This window comes from Heteronotia binoei, chromosome 2 (assembly GCF_032191835.1).
Source record: "Heteronotia binoei isolate CCM8104 ecotype False Entrance Well chromosome 2, APGP_CSIRO_Hbin_v1, whole genome shotgun sequence".
Lineage (NCBI taxonomy): Eukaryota > Metazoa > Chordata > Lepidosauria > Squamata > Gekkonidae > Heteronotia > Heteronotia binoei.
This window is the reverse complement of record NC_083224.1, coordinates 177,594,943-177,608,838: the sequence shown is the minus strand read 5'-3', so window position 1 is coordinate 177,608,838 and position 13,896 is coordinate 177,594,943. Positions and strand designations below refer to the sequence as shown.

General features: G+C 46.5%; 1 protein-coding gene across 1 annotated transcript in view; it reads left to right on the top strand.

Annotated features, from left to right (window-relative positions):
* The first annotated feature begins 1,809 nt into the window (after positions 1-1,809).
* The window catches only part of FAM78B (family with sequence similarity 78 member B), a 31,969-nt gene continuing 19,882 nt past the window's right edge, over positions 1,810-13,896 (top strand). Inside the window, exon 1 of the mRNA XM_060232557.1 lies at positions 1,810-2,267. Within this exon, the coding sequence (XP_060088540.1) occupies positions 2,005-2,267 (263 nt within the window). The 5' untranslated portion in view covers positions 1,810-2,004. The remainder of the gene's footprint in view (positions 2,268-13,896) is intronic.

The following is a 13,896-nucleotide window of genomic DNA, read 5'->3' as shown; positions in this document are numbered from 1 at the left end:
ACTCTGAATAGGATAGTTCAGAAGGTAGCCATGTTGGCCTGCAGTAGAGCAGCTAGATACGAGTCCTGTAGGACCTTAGAGACTAACAGGGTTTTCAGGGTACGAACTTTTGAGAGTCAACAATTGATAAAATCTGATGAAGGGAGCTTTGACTATCAAAAGCTCATACCCTGAATATCCTGCTATCTGTTGGGTGCTGCTGGACTCCTATATCTAGCTGTTCTGAAATAGGATTGCACTGTTAAGACTGTGAACTGGCATCATCTGCCTATAAAGTTTGTCCGGTTTTCAGACAGAGCTGCTGACCCATCCCAAAACTATTTGCAACTTAAATGTATGTGCATTTAACATGAAGAAGAAAAGAGAAGATTGATTGATTGATTGAATGATGGTATTCTGCAATTTGAGATCTAGCCAAGTTCTTGGGAATTGCAGAGATATCTTCACAGGATTCTTGCTGTTCCAAGCAACACTGTCTTCTGGAGCTAAACTGATGTTATTTGCTGAAGACCCAGAATGTTCAGGTGTTTCTTGAGACTTCTAAGCACTGCTCCAAGGGCACCAATGACAACTGGCACAACAGTAACTTTCTTTTTCCTGAGGCATTCTGACTCTATTTGTAGATCTTGGGTGTTTTGTGATCTTCTGTTTTTCCTTTTCTACTCTGCTGTCTTGTGGAATTGCGGTGCCAGTGATCCAAACCCTATTTCTCATTTTGTCTACAACTGTGGTATCCAGGGTGTTATGCTCCAACTGTTTATCTATTTGCAATCAGAAGTCCCAAAAAATCGTTGTTTCCTCAGTTTCCATGATCTTGTCTGGTTTGTGCTCCCATAGATTCTAGTGCAACAGAGTTGCAACTCTTATTATTCCTCATTTTGGGCAGGAGCTCACAGGAGCAGAGCTCTGGAACCTCTAAATTTTATTGTGCTGTTTCTTTCTTACCCCCCCCCCCCAAAAAAAGCCCTTGCTTCTGGGCTCCATTTTCAAATCCCCTGCGCAAATTTTGCTGAACTCTTAAGATTTGACAAATTTTCTAATATTTCCCTGCACGAAAATGGGGAAATAACCAAAACATATAAAGCAGACAGATGGAAATCATCATGCCACTGTGACCGCATAGGAAAAAGTAATTTAAAAAGTATGATGGGAGTGAGGTTTTATTATGGCAATTGTAATGCAAGAGCCGTTTTAAGGTAAATGCTGTATGGATAAAATCTTCTGGTGATGTCACGCGTGTGCGGCATATGCAAATAAGTTGTGCTGATGAGCTCCGGCACCTCTTTTTCTACAAAATGAATGAATGATGATGATTTGATGGTGGTGGTGGTGGTGGCGGCGGCGATGGAAAAAGACTCATTTCACCAACCCAGAGTTAGCAAATTTAAGGTCCCAGGTTTGTGGAAATGCCTGTGCCAACCAGCAAGAGCAAAGGAGACACTAACGCATCAAATCCCCTCTCTTCCACGTCCCCCCCCCCCCCCCGCAACCCCTTTTCCCAAGGCAAGCCCATCCAAGCGAGCATGCCAAGGGGAGACCCCCGCTCTGCCTGCCCACGCCGCCTCCCCCACTTCCTCCTCCCGGGTGCCTGCCCTTCACGTGACACTCCGCCGCACACGTGTCTCCCAAAGACTCTCTGCCAGCGTCTTCCTCCCCCTCCCGCTCCCTTGGCGGAGGGAGGGAGGCGTCCGCACGTGCCCCGCGCCATCCTCCTTTCCTTCCTTCCTTCCTTCCCCCTCGGCGCCCTGCTGCGGCTGCATTGATTCGTGGAGACGCTGCCCGGCGAGGTCGGATGGATGGCCGCCGGCAAGCAGGCGAGGAGGGAGCGCCGGGCTGGGCTGCCGCGAGCAGGTAGCGCCCTCTGCCCGGGCTGTGCCTTTGCCCTGCGGATGCTGCCATGAGCGGGAGCCGGGGCGGTGGAGGAGGAGGAGGCGGCGGCGGCGGGGTGCAGGCTGATCCCGGGGCCGTCCGGATGCGGGGTCCCGGGCGGGGCGGCTAGGGGCCATGGGCTGCCTGCAGAGCGTGGCGTGCAAGGCGCGGGTGCGCAGGGAGAACATCGTGGTCTACGACGTGTCGGCCTCCATCGAGCCCGGCGCCACCGCCATCGAGGAGACGTCGCCCATCGTCTTGCGCTACCGCACGCCCTACTTCCGCGCCGCAGCCCGCGTCCTCATGCCGCCCATCCCGCGCCGCCACACTTGGGTGGTGGGCTGGATCCAGGCCTGCAACCACATGGAGTTCTACAACACCTACAGCGACCTGGGCATGTAAGTGGAGCCGCCGAGGAAGGGAGGGAGGAGGGAGCCAGCCGGGGCCCCGCCCCAGAACGGGGACAACCAGCTCCCGCCCGGCCTCCAGGGGCTGGCAGGTCGACTTGGCAACCCTGGGAGCCACCAGCGGGGCCGGCCTTGTTGACCTCTCCTGGCCGCAGCGTTGGCGGCTCAGATAGAGCAGGACGAGGCCTTGTTAGCAGAGGTTGCCCTGGCAACATGAGGGCCCCTCCACAGACCTGAAGGCCTGGGCCCCTCCAGCAAAAATATCAGCTCTCTTGCCCGAAATTTGGGGACGCTGCCAAATATAGGGAACCCGACCTGTTCCCAAAGATGGGGAAAGTCCTGGGGATTGGTGGAACTTGAGGAGGGCGGGGTTTGAGGAGGAGAGGGACCTCAGTGGGGCACAATTCTATAGAGCAGGGGTGGCCAAACTGTGGCTCAGGAGCCACATGTGGCTCTTTCACACATATTGAGTGGCTCTTGAAGCCCCCACTGTCCTGTTGACTGGCAGCTTGGAGAATGTATTTAAAGCTAAAGTTGCTTTTTTCCACCTCTCTCTCCTCCCCCATCTATTTGCCTGCCTGCATTCCTGTCTTGCGGCTCTCAAACATTTGATGTTCATGTGTTGTTGCTCTCAGACATCTGATATTTATTGTTTGGTGCTTATGATAATCAAATTTGGCCACCCCTGCTATAGAGCCTACCTTCTGAAACAGCCATATTTTCCAGGGAGGCTAATTTCTGAAACCTGGAGACCAGCTGTAATTCTGGGAGATCTCCAGCCACAATCCTGGAAACATGGCAGCTGTCCCCTCAAAGTGCCTGCATTTAAGGCATTCCACCTCCATGCATTTGGGAACATGGTACTAAGAACTTGAGGAATCCCCGTCCCTATCCAGATAGCCCTTTGCCTCTGGCAAAGGCATTGGGTCTCTCCCAGTATTTGGGAACAGGATATCAGGTTCCCTAGGAGTTCCGCCAAACTGGAGTCCCTCCAGTAAAGGGATCTCCCTCATGGCAGCATAATGCTTGGTCTGTGTGTCTGAGTCCCTCCAACAAAGGTGATGGCTTCCCCATGTTTAGAACATGGCAACAGGTAATTTGCTTAGAGCTGTTCTGCAACAAAGGGCATTTTCTCCCCATATCAGCAGTTATCCTGACCTGTCTGTGTGTGTGGACTCACCTCAGATCTGATTTCCCTGGCTCCTTCCTCATATTTGGGCAGGCAAATATGTTCTCCTTCTCTTGATCCTTATTGGAAAATGTATGTGTGAGGGGGAACCAAGCGATGCTGACAGAAACCAACCTGGACAGTCAAGCGCACTTTTTGTTGTGGTAGTGGGGCACTTTAATCTTTCCAGAATGACAGCTCATCTCCAGACAACAGAAATCAGTTCCCCTGGAGAACACAGATGTTTTGAAGAGTGGACTCTGTGGCATAATACCCCACTGAGGTCCCTTTCCCTCCCCAAATGCTGCCTTCCCCAGGCTCTACCCCTAAAATCTGCCCCAATGCTACATCAGAAACCTTTTGAGCAACTAACTGTATACTGGGGTGGCCAAACTTGCTTAACATAAGAGCCTCATAGAATAAACATTGAGAGCCGCAGGACATGAAAGTCATTTGTTTGAGAGTTGGAGGAAGGGTGGAAAGAAAGCAAATAGATAAATTAACTTTAAATGTATTCTCCAAGCTATTGGCTGACTTGGTTTGGAGAAGTGATTTAAACAAACGAATCATGCATTCTCCAAGCCAGCCAATGGGGTGGTGGGGGCTTCAAGAGCCACATAATATGTCTGAAAGAGCCACATGTGGTTCCCGAGCCACAGTTTGGCCATCCCTACTATAAGCAGCAATGCAATGAAACAGATTTTGAAATATGTGCAAAAGCAGCATATCTGCTGGAATACAAAACAAGCATCTGAGCAAATATAAATATCTTGCTTGACAGATTCTGTAAAATGGTGTGTGCCCCTTGTTAATGAGCAGGCTGACCTCCCCTCCAATCTCAAGGCCCATTGAAAGAAAAAGATCTTCACGAACCTGAAAATAAGACTTTGCTAGCAAAGGTGTATGTCCTGACCTGGATAGCCTGGGCCAGCCTGATGTCATAAGATCCTGGAAGCTAAGCAGGGTCAGCCCTGGCTAGTATTTGGATGGGAGACCTCCAGGGAATACCACGGTCGTGACATGGAGGCAGGCAATGGCAAGCCACCTCTCAATGTGTCTTGCCTTTAAAATCCCACCAGGGGTCACCTAAGTCAACTGTGGTTTGATGGTAAACAAACAAAGCAACAAACCACAAGGTGGACAAGGATAAAGTCCTGTTCAAAAGTTAGCTCTTCATTGTGGAGCTCCCTATAGGGCAGGGGTGGCCAGTGGTAGCTCTCCAGATGTTTTTTGCCTACAACTCCCATCAGCCCCAGCCATTGGCCATGCTGGCTGGGGCTGATGGGAGTTGTAGGCAAAAAAACATCTGGAGAGCTACCATTGGCCACCCCTGCCCTATAGGGGACTTGAAATTTTTTACTCACTATAAGGTTTAAGTGTTGTAGCAAAGCTGAGGACTCCTCACTCATTACAGGCATGAACTAGTTTAGCTACTGAATCGTCTGCTTTTCATTATTAGATCTGAATTTTGCATTTCACGCTGTATTTCTGGTATTTCATAGCTCTTCGCCCTGTTTTTGTTTTTTAATTAACATAATTCCTGCATAAAAAGTCAGCATAACAATTGGATCAAGTAGCACAGCTCCAGGACCTCTCTGCAAATTGTCTTAATCTTAAGGCCAGCACTCGGTCTTGTACTAGAAACAAACTAGTAGCCCATTCAGGTCTCTTAATCAGATATTGGGGGTTGAAGGTGCCATTGAGTCTCAGCTGACTTACGCTGACCCCTTGGGGTTTTCAAGGCAAGTGACATTCAGAGGTGCTTTGCTGTTGCCTGCCTGTGCTCTGCACTTCCTTGGTGGTCACCCATTCAAGCACTTACCAGGGCCAACCATGGTTAGCTTCTGAGATGGGGTGGCCAAACTGTGGCTCTTTCACACATATTGTGTGGCTCTCAAAGCCCCCACTGCCATGTCAGCCAGCTTGGCGAAGGCATTTGTCTCTTTAAATCACTTCACCAAACCAGCTGGTGTCTTGGAGAATGCAGTTGCTTTCTTTCCACCTCTCTCTCCCTCCCCCATCTATTTTCCTTCCTGTCTTGTGGCTCTCCACCACCACATTCATATTTTGCAGCTCTCATACATCTGACATATATTCTATGTGGTTCTTATACTAAGCAAGTTTGGCCATCCCTGTTCTGAGATCTTAAGGGGTCAGGCTAGCCTGGGCCTTCCAGGTCAGGATTACACACTCCAAAAGGGCAGCAGCTGCTGCTAATAGGTAGTCTGTCACATTTTGGATGAATTGAGCTTTCTGAGGAGTTTTTAGAAGTGAATATGCACCATGATAACCTGTTAATCCTTTTCTGAAAATGATGCTGTGTAAGGAAAATGCAGCCCCACCCAGAATAAGGACTTCTCATACTCCAAGACCAGTCCTGCCTCCCCTGTCAACATTTTTCAGCATTTCATCTAGCCTGTTAGTCAGCCCTTTGAGGCAGAGAAGTGTTCCCACAGCACTTCTTTCTGAAACTTACATGGCCGAAGCAGAACTTTCACAGTATGGTACTTAACCACCCTGCCAAGAGACACAGGAAGAAGCCACAGAGTTGAAAAGCGAGCAAAGAGGTCCAGAAATGAGAAGAAAGAACTCTCTGTTCCAGATGTTGCAAGCAGATCACACTTTCCCTGTTGGTCCCCCAATGTAGGTCATCCTCCAGAACAATCTAGAGAATTTGCATCCAAAATCAGCTTGAAGCCAGAGTGATATTAAGATCATTGTTGCCATTCAGAACTAAACAGGAGCCTTGCAGCATTTTAAAGACTTAACAGAATTTTACTTCTGCATAAGACTATGGTGAACTAGAACCTCTTCATCCAGGAATGCTGGAATACAGTTTGGGTAGCATTTAAAGTGCTACCAAAAACCATTTATTTTTGCTGCAGTTGACTGGTTGTCTTTCTAGGGTTATCCTAATTTTGAAGCCTTTCCAGTAATGTCACTAGTACCCTCTCGATCTCATTGTCAAGCAGGGCTTTTTTTGTAGCAGGAACTCTTTTGCATATTAGGCCACACACCCGTGATGTAGCCAATCCTCCAAGAGCTCACAGGGCTCTTCATACAGGGCCTAATGTAAGCTCCAGGAAGATTGGCTACATCGGGGGTGGGTGGGGATGGCCTAATATGCAAATGAGTTCCTGCTACAAAAGAAAGCCCTGTTGCCAAGGAATGTAGTAGAGATTGCCCCATAACTATAGAGATCCAAGGAACCTAAAGATGTTGACTTTATAGTTATCGTCTGTTAGTGGGACTAGACGTGCCTGTGCACCAGCCTAGCTAACTGTGCCTGTGCACTTCTCCTATCTGGGAAGAACTAGCTGGAAGGGATGAGAGCACGTTTGGGTTGGTATACGTTTCTAAGGACTGCATTCATATCCTCAAAAGCTGACGCTAATCTCGCCAAACCCATATGCAATATGTCATAATAGGTGCAAACCACTTTATCCACCAAAATGCTTCTTACCTGTTTCCAGTGCACTGAAAGTCTCCCTTTTCTCTTCTCTGTCCCAAGTTCTGAAACGGAGAGTTCACAGTAGTTCCCACCTACCTGATAATAAATCCCCAACACCTCATCCCAACAGGCTGGAAATGTTCCGCTTCCCCTTTTGGCACTAGCTGCCCAATTTTCTTGACTTCTTATAGCGTTTTGCTCCTGGCCTGTGATGACTACTGTCAGGATGTGCAGCTATGCCTAAGAAACCATATCAATAGGAGACCGGCCAAAGGCCAGAACTTGAAATCAGTCCGTGATGGATTGGGGCCTGAATCATTAGGCGTGTGCATGTATGTTGCCTCTGGATTATTGGGTCTCTCTTCCAGCAGCTACAGCAACTGTGGCACAGGAGCGTGTTGCCGTGGCAACGGCAGTCTCATCCTCAAAGCAACTGGTCCCCTATCCAATTTTCCCAAGCGCCAGAAGCTAGGATGTGGGCATCTACAACCAATGTGAGCTTGGATTTCTGCTCTCTCCAGTCCCCTCCCTTCCCCAGCTGGGAGTGTCTGGTTTCTGACTCAAGCTGTCTTCTTTCACTGAGTTATTCCCTCATTTGCGCCAGAGCTTCTGGAACAGGGTACCTCTTTCGTAAATGCCTTTTCTGTCTGCAGGCTCATTTCCAGGATGCCCGTAAATCTGCAGATGGACTCGTGCCAGATCTAGATGTGGTTTACATGCAGGATGCTGCCTTTGTTGCACAGGCAGCTGATGAACTTTCACAGGGCTAGCTTAAGCAGAGTTGCATCTTTCTTAGACCCATTGACTTCAGTGGAGTTAGAAGGGTGTGTAACTCTGTGTAGGGTCACACTACAAGTTACCTGTATCCAGGGCTTTTTTAGTAGGAGGAACTCCTTTGCATATTAGGCCACACACCCCTGATGTAGCCAATCCTCCTGGAGCTTACAGGAGGTCCTGTAAGAAAAGCCCTGTAAGCTCTTGGAGGATTGGCTACATCAGTGGAGTGTGGTCTAATATGCAAAGGAGTTCCTGCTACAAAAAAGCCCTGCCTGGACCTTTTATAATGTCTTCATCCTCAGTCTTTCTCTTTGCACAATCTGCAGGAAGAAGCACTCCCCTTCTCTTGTCCTGTGTTGCTGGGATATGTGGATGACTGCCCGTTTGGACAACAGAAGCTGGAAATCGAGAAAATGTTACATAAAAGTAAAAAAAAAAATTATTTTGTGACCAGGTGGCCACAGAATTTAGCAGTCTCTAACCATCCTGTGTCTGGCCTACCAAATGTTGTAGTCTGGGTTTCTTTAAGCCTTTTTATAACTTTTACATATTTCCTGAGTTTCAGCATCTGTTGTTAAAATAGCCAGTTTATTCATCTAGCTTTTTCTGTTGTTGAAAACCAGTCCTGCAGAATTTATGATCTCCACCAAGCTGGCAAGTCACCATGGGCCTGAGCTACCTCTTGTTTTCTGTTGCCTGCCTGGGATGGTAAAAAGAGGCACAGTGCTAAGCTGGTGTACTGTAAAATGCAACCAGTGGGTTGCATTCACCTTGGTGAATCTCCAAATTGCACAGACCTGTTGTCAGTTTGGGCACTGGGAATGTGACGTTGTTTGGGCAGCGGGACCACGTAGGTGTGTTGAATGCTGTCAAATTATTTCCAATTTATGACAACTCTATGGATTAATGTCCTCTAAAACATCCTATTGTTAACGCCCTAGCTCAGGTCTTGCAAACTGAGGTCCATCTCATGTTGAGTCTTCCTCTTTCCCTGCTGCCTTCACCTTTTCCTCGCATACCCACTATTTATTGCAGAATCCCGATGGGCAGAGGCATTTTCCCCACTAGGCTGTGTGATGCTCAGCAATGCCGAAGCCATTTGGGATTTGATTTTTCTGTCTCTGTAGAGGGAGCACAGAAGAGCTGGGACTTGCACCTCAACCTGGACTTCTAAAATTCACATGTTATAGAAGCAGGAAGGAAGTTTGTGTGTGTGTTTGCATGCTTGCTGTTCTATGCCTAGTCTGTTTGTGAGATGACGGTAGTCTCTGAAGCTACTTTAGCCAGTTGTCCAGTTGACATGCATCTGTTTTGGGGAATAGCTTCCTAATTGCACTGAAAGTGCGATACAGTTGAGCTGAATCATTTCCTGTAAGAAACTGTGAAGCCTCGTAGACAATAAATACAGGAACATAAAACCAGTTTTCTAATGGTGTAGACAATGAGTCTGTAAACAGCAACCTCAGGAGTGCACATCTGACAGTACCTTTGTGATCCCTTATCCTTTACTCAAGGGGAGGATTTCTTTGCCCCCTTTAAAGATAGTTTCAGGAAGGTAACCATCTTGGTCTGCAGTAGAACAGCTAGATAGAAGTCCAGTAACACCTTAGAAACCAGCAAGATTTTCAGGGCTTGAGCTTCTGAGACACAAAGCTCCTTTTGTCAAACGAGAGCCAGTTTGGTGTAGTGGTTAAGTGCGCACACTCTAATCTGAGAGAACTGGGTTTGATTCCCCACTCCAGGCAAAAAACCTCCAAAGGAAGTTTGGAATACTAAGGGGCCTGAGGTTAAAAACATCAATAGTTATGGACAAAAGTACACGTGTTTATTTAAAAAAAATAAAAACTGTGTAGGGACCCAAATGAAGCCTCATAAAATCATTCAATGCATGTGAATTGCATGACAATGCATGTGAGAAATACATAGATGATCTGACATGTTTTAACCTGTAGAGGCCTTCAGAGGTCAAATACAACAAAGTCCCAGTTACACTTATGAATCAATAAACAATATAAGACCCAAAATGGAATGTTCCACTATGGAAATGAATGACACCATTTTTGGAAAGCTACAAATGTAACTGACTTTGTCAGCAGCAATTACATATATAGCAAATAATACTGCAAACATGTACCTTCCAGTTTAAGTCCTAAGATCCCCTTATCAGAGCCACTGTAACCTTAGTCTGTATTCCTCCACATGCAGCTGCTGGGTGACCTTGAGAAAGCCACAGGTCTCTCAGAGCTGTCTTCTCAAAAGCAGTTCTCTCAGCCCCATGTACCTCACAGGGTGTGGGGAGAGAAAGGAGATTGTAAGCCGCTCTGATACTCCAAGTGAAGGGTGGGGTATAAATCCAATCTCTTCATCCTTTTCTTCTCATATCCCAAAAACCCTGTTGTTCTCTAAAGTACTACTGGACTTGAATGAGGCTTGCTTTCTTTGCAGCTGAGAACTGTCAGATACACACAGACATAAGCATGGACAGTGAATGTATACTCAAGTGTTTCAAAATAGATAGCCCTAACCTGAATATCCCCAGCTAGCCCGATCTGGTCAGATCTCAGAAGCTAAAAAGGGTTGCCCCTAGCTAGCATTTGGATGGATGATTTCCAAGGAATACTGAGGCAGGCAACGGCAAACCAACTCTGAAATGTCTCTTGCCTCAAAAACAAATCTAGCTCGCCACCTAGTGGTGCATAACGCTAACAGAGCTAGAACTTCCGGCTGCCAGGCAATCTTAGGGTCTCCTGGCTATTCTACACACAATGCCATATGATAATAATAATAATAATATTAATAACTTTTAATACAGATACCTTTCTCTGTAGCAGCCAGCCCCCCCCCTCCCCCGATTATTTAATCAAAACGCAATTAGATTGCAGTTTTGTGATGTTTGGCTCTGCAGCAGCTTGCCCGCCTATGGGATACCTACAAGCTGCATCCTCATCTTTGTATTACATGGCCACTCAGAATGCCTCCTAGGTGTATTCTCAGTTTCTGCCTCCTTTATCTGGATTCCATTCCTTGATCCTTGACTTCCTTTAGCTCACAGGCATCAGTTTCTCTCCTCCCCCCTGTTTTCTCAATTTATTAACTATTTCGTTAACTCATTTTATGATCAGGCACTATTTGCAAGGTTTGTTGTCTTTGCCCTTCAGGATTTTGCAGCAGACACTTTTTGCTGCCGTCTTTTCCTTTTTTTTTTTTACTAAATGACTTTTCATGCTCTCTCCCCCATCTTGATTTGTTGAAAAGTGGTATAGCAGAGTGAGATCCTGCTCAAGATTGTAGCTCTGATTAGAGAAAACCTCAGATTCCATGGAAACACATTTTCGTTTACTGTTGTGGCTTTGAATGCAATGGTACAGCCTTCCCTTGAAGTAAATACAAAGAATCTACGGTATTTTTTATCTTCCTTGTCTTCCAAGGTGCTTTAGATGATGTTTTGAAGTTTTTCCATTCTCCACACAATAACTCTGTGAGGCTAAGAGAGAATGACTAGCCTATTAGTTACAGATAAAAAGGAAAAACATAAGAGCACAGCAAAAACTACTGAGCAAAAGGAAGAAAGAACTGAGCAACAAATACAATCCTCCCCCTTCTGGGCCTAAAATGTATCCCTTTAGGGAACTCATTGGTAGAAAGATTACTCTTAAAACTAGGAGATCTGTTTTGTCTCTTTGATATTGCGCTGGGCCTTCTCATGAAACCCTTTCTTTTTTAGCAAGACCTTATCTCAGCCTCTCTCCTGTATCTTGGGTTTTCCTCTTCTCAGCTGTCCCTGACAATCTGAAATAAGTCCCAAAGCTTTACACAGGGTGTCTTCCTCAGTTTCTCTACTAAAACCTCACAAAATTTCTCCCTTTAAGCAGCTGGAAAGCCCTCCCTTTCTACCTGAAAGGAAATTACAGTTCCCTTTCTAATGGATTTCTATGAGTTCTTGGTCACAAAGCCCCAGGAAGCTATAATTTTGTTTTGCAGCCTGCCATTCCTAATATAAGAAAGACCAGCTTTCACATCTAGGCAGACTATGGACTAGCTAGTAAGCTTTGATCTTCAACCCATGAAGGTGGTTTTAAGTTAACCTTATAATTCACCATAATTTACCAAGTTGTCATTTCTAGTAAGCCATCTTTAGGCATGATGTCAAGTTACCACAGTGGATATCCATATCCTGTTATCCTGAAGGGTACAAGCTGTGTTGTGTAGCATCATCAGGGTGATGTGCCTGACAGTTTGTAGTCCATCTTTGCAGAGGATGTATTTTGAACCTCAACTTCCACAGTCATCAGATGATATTCTCTGGGAGACTGTCAGTGGATTGCGGTTTCCTCGTGAAATCGATGGTGTCATGGGCAGTTGGGTCATCTGGAGGATACTCAGGATAGGCAACAGCCAGTGTGGTGTAGTAGTTGGGAACATGAGTCTAGTATCTGAGAGACCCAGGTGTGAATACCTGCTCGTGCCATGGGAGCTCCCTGGGTGACCTTGGACCAGACAGTCACGCTCTCTCGGCCTAACCTATCTCACAGGGTTCTGGTGAGGGGGGGAAATGGAGAAGAGGAGAGTGATGTAAGCTGCCTTGGGTCCCCATTAAGGAGAAAGGTGGGGTATAAATAAATGAATTAAATGAATAGTCCATATACAAACGAGTTCCTGCCCATGACTATGCCAGCGTCTGAAACAATGGGGCATTCCAGGCGATCGGTTTATATGCTTTAGTTGGCTGATGGAAGGCTCCTAGCCCAAGGTTGCCACATGAGTTTTGTAGTTAGGCAAAGATTTGAACCTGGGTCTCGCATGCAGCTGCCTTGAATCAGCCCATTGGTTCATCAGGGTCAGTATTGTCTATTCAGACTGGGAGCGGCTTTCCGGAGTCTTGGGTATCTTACAAGTAACTTCACTCCCTAATGTTTTTTTAAAAAACTGGAGATACCAGGGATTGAACCTGAGACCTTCTGCATGCCAAGCAGATGGTCTACCACCAAGCTGTGGTTCCTCTGCCAGTCCTGTTTTTACACTCTAACCACTAGGCATGCTAGCTCTCGTACCACACTAAATCTGGCCATAGCATACATTTGTTCCTGCATGTGAGAGAAATTCTTTCTTTCATTCATTTGATGAGTTCTATTATTCCTCAGTAGGATCTGAAGATAACTGCCTGAGTGTAAACTCTGGTAATGAAAAACTGCCTCCTGTTTGTAGCCAAATTTTCCACAAGGACAAAAGACCCTCCTTTGTGAGCCTCTTCAGTTGTGACATCAGAATTGCTTTTAGGGCTGCTTATTGCTCCCTGAGGTTGTGTTGCAAGCCTTAATTACTTCCGCGTTCTGCCTAAAAATCCGATGACTCTCTTGCTTCCTCCTTTCACTACTGAGGTTAACAAGAACTGCTTTCCAGGAACTCCAGGGTGCGGGGAAGCTGTTTCCGTCTGGCTGCATTTTGTGGAAGCACCTGGGAGTACTATTTAGAAGACGCACTCACCAGAGGAACTCCTACAAAATGTGTGTTCTTCCTTTTTGAAGCATTGATACTAATGATCACTGTACTTTCTCTGGCAGATTGTCTAACTAGGGGAGTTTAATGTAACTGTTGGACAGTTGTACTCCACTTTTCTCTCCATTGGGGAGCTCCTGGGGTGGACAGAGATCTCAGTGGGATTCAATGCCATATAGTCCACTCTCCAAAGCATTCGTTTTCTCCAGAGAAACTGATGTTTGTAGGCTGGAGTTGAGCTGTAATTCCAGGGGGAAACTCAGGTCCTACCTGGAGGCTGGCATCCCTAGTTTATGTGGAACAGCTATGGCTAAGTGCTAGAGTATCTGCTTGGCATGCCGAAGGTCCCAGGTTCAATCCCTGGCATCTCCAGTGAAAGGATCTGGCAATAGGTGATGTGAAAGGCCGCTGCCTGAGACTCAGAGCTGCTGCCAGTCTTGAGTGGAACATGCTCACCTTGATAGACTGATAGTTTGATTCCATACAAGGCAGCTTTCTGTGTTCCCGTTTATATCCCCCCTTCCTCCATTTCATCCTCATAGCAACAATCCTGTAACTTAGGTTAAGGCTGAGAGTGTGCGATCGGCCTAAGACCTCCCAGTGAGTTTCCATTGCGGAGCTTGAACATGGCTCTATCCCAGATCGTAATCTAACACTATAACCACTACACCACATTGGTTAAAGTCTGTATTAACCATCTGTGAGATGGCTTTGATTGAACTAACCCT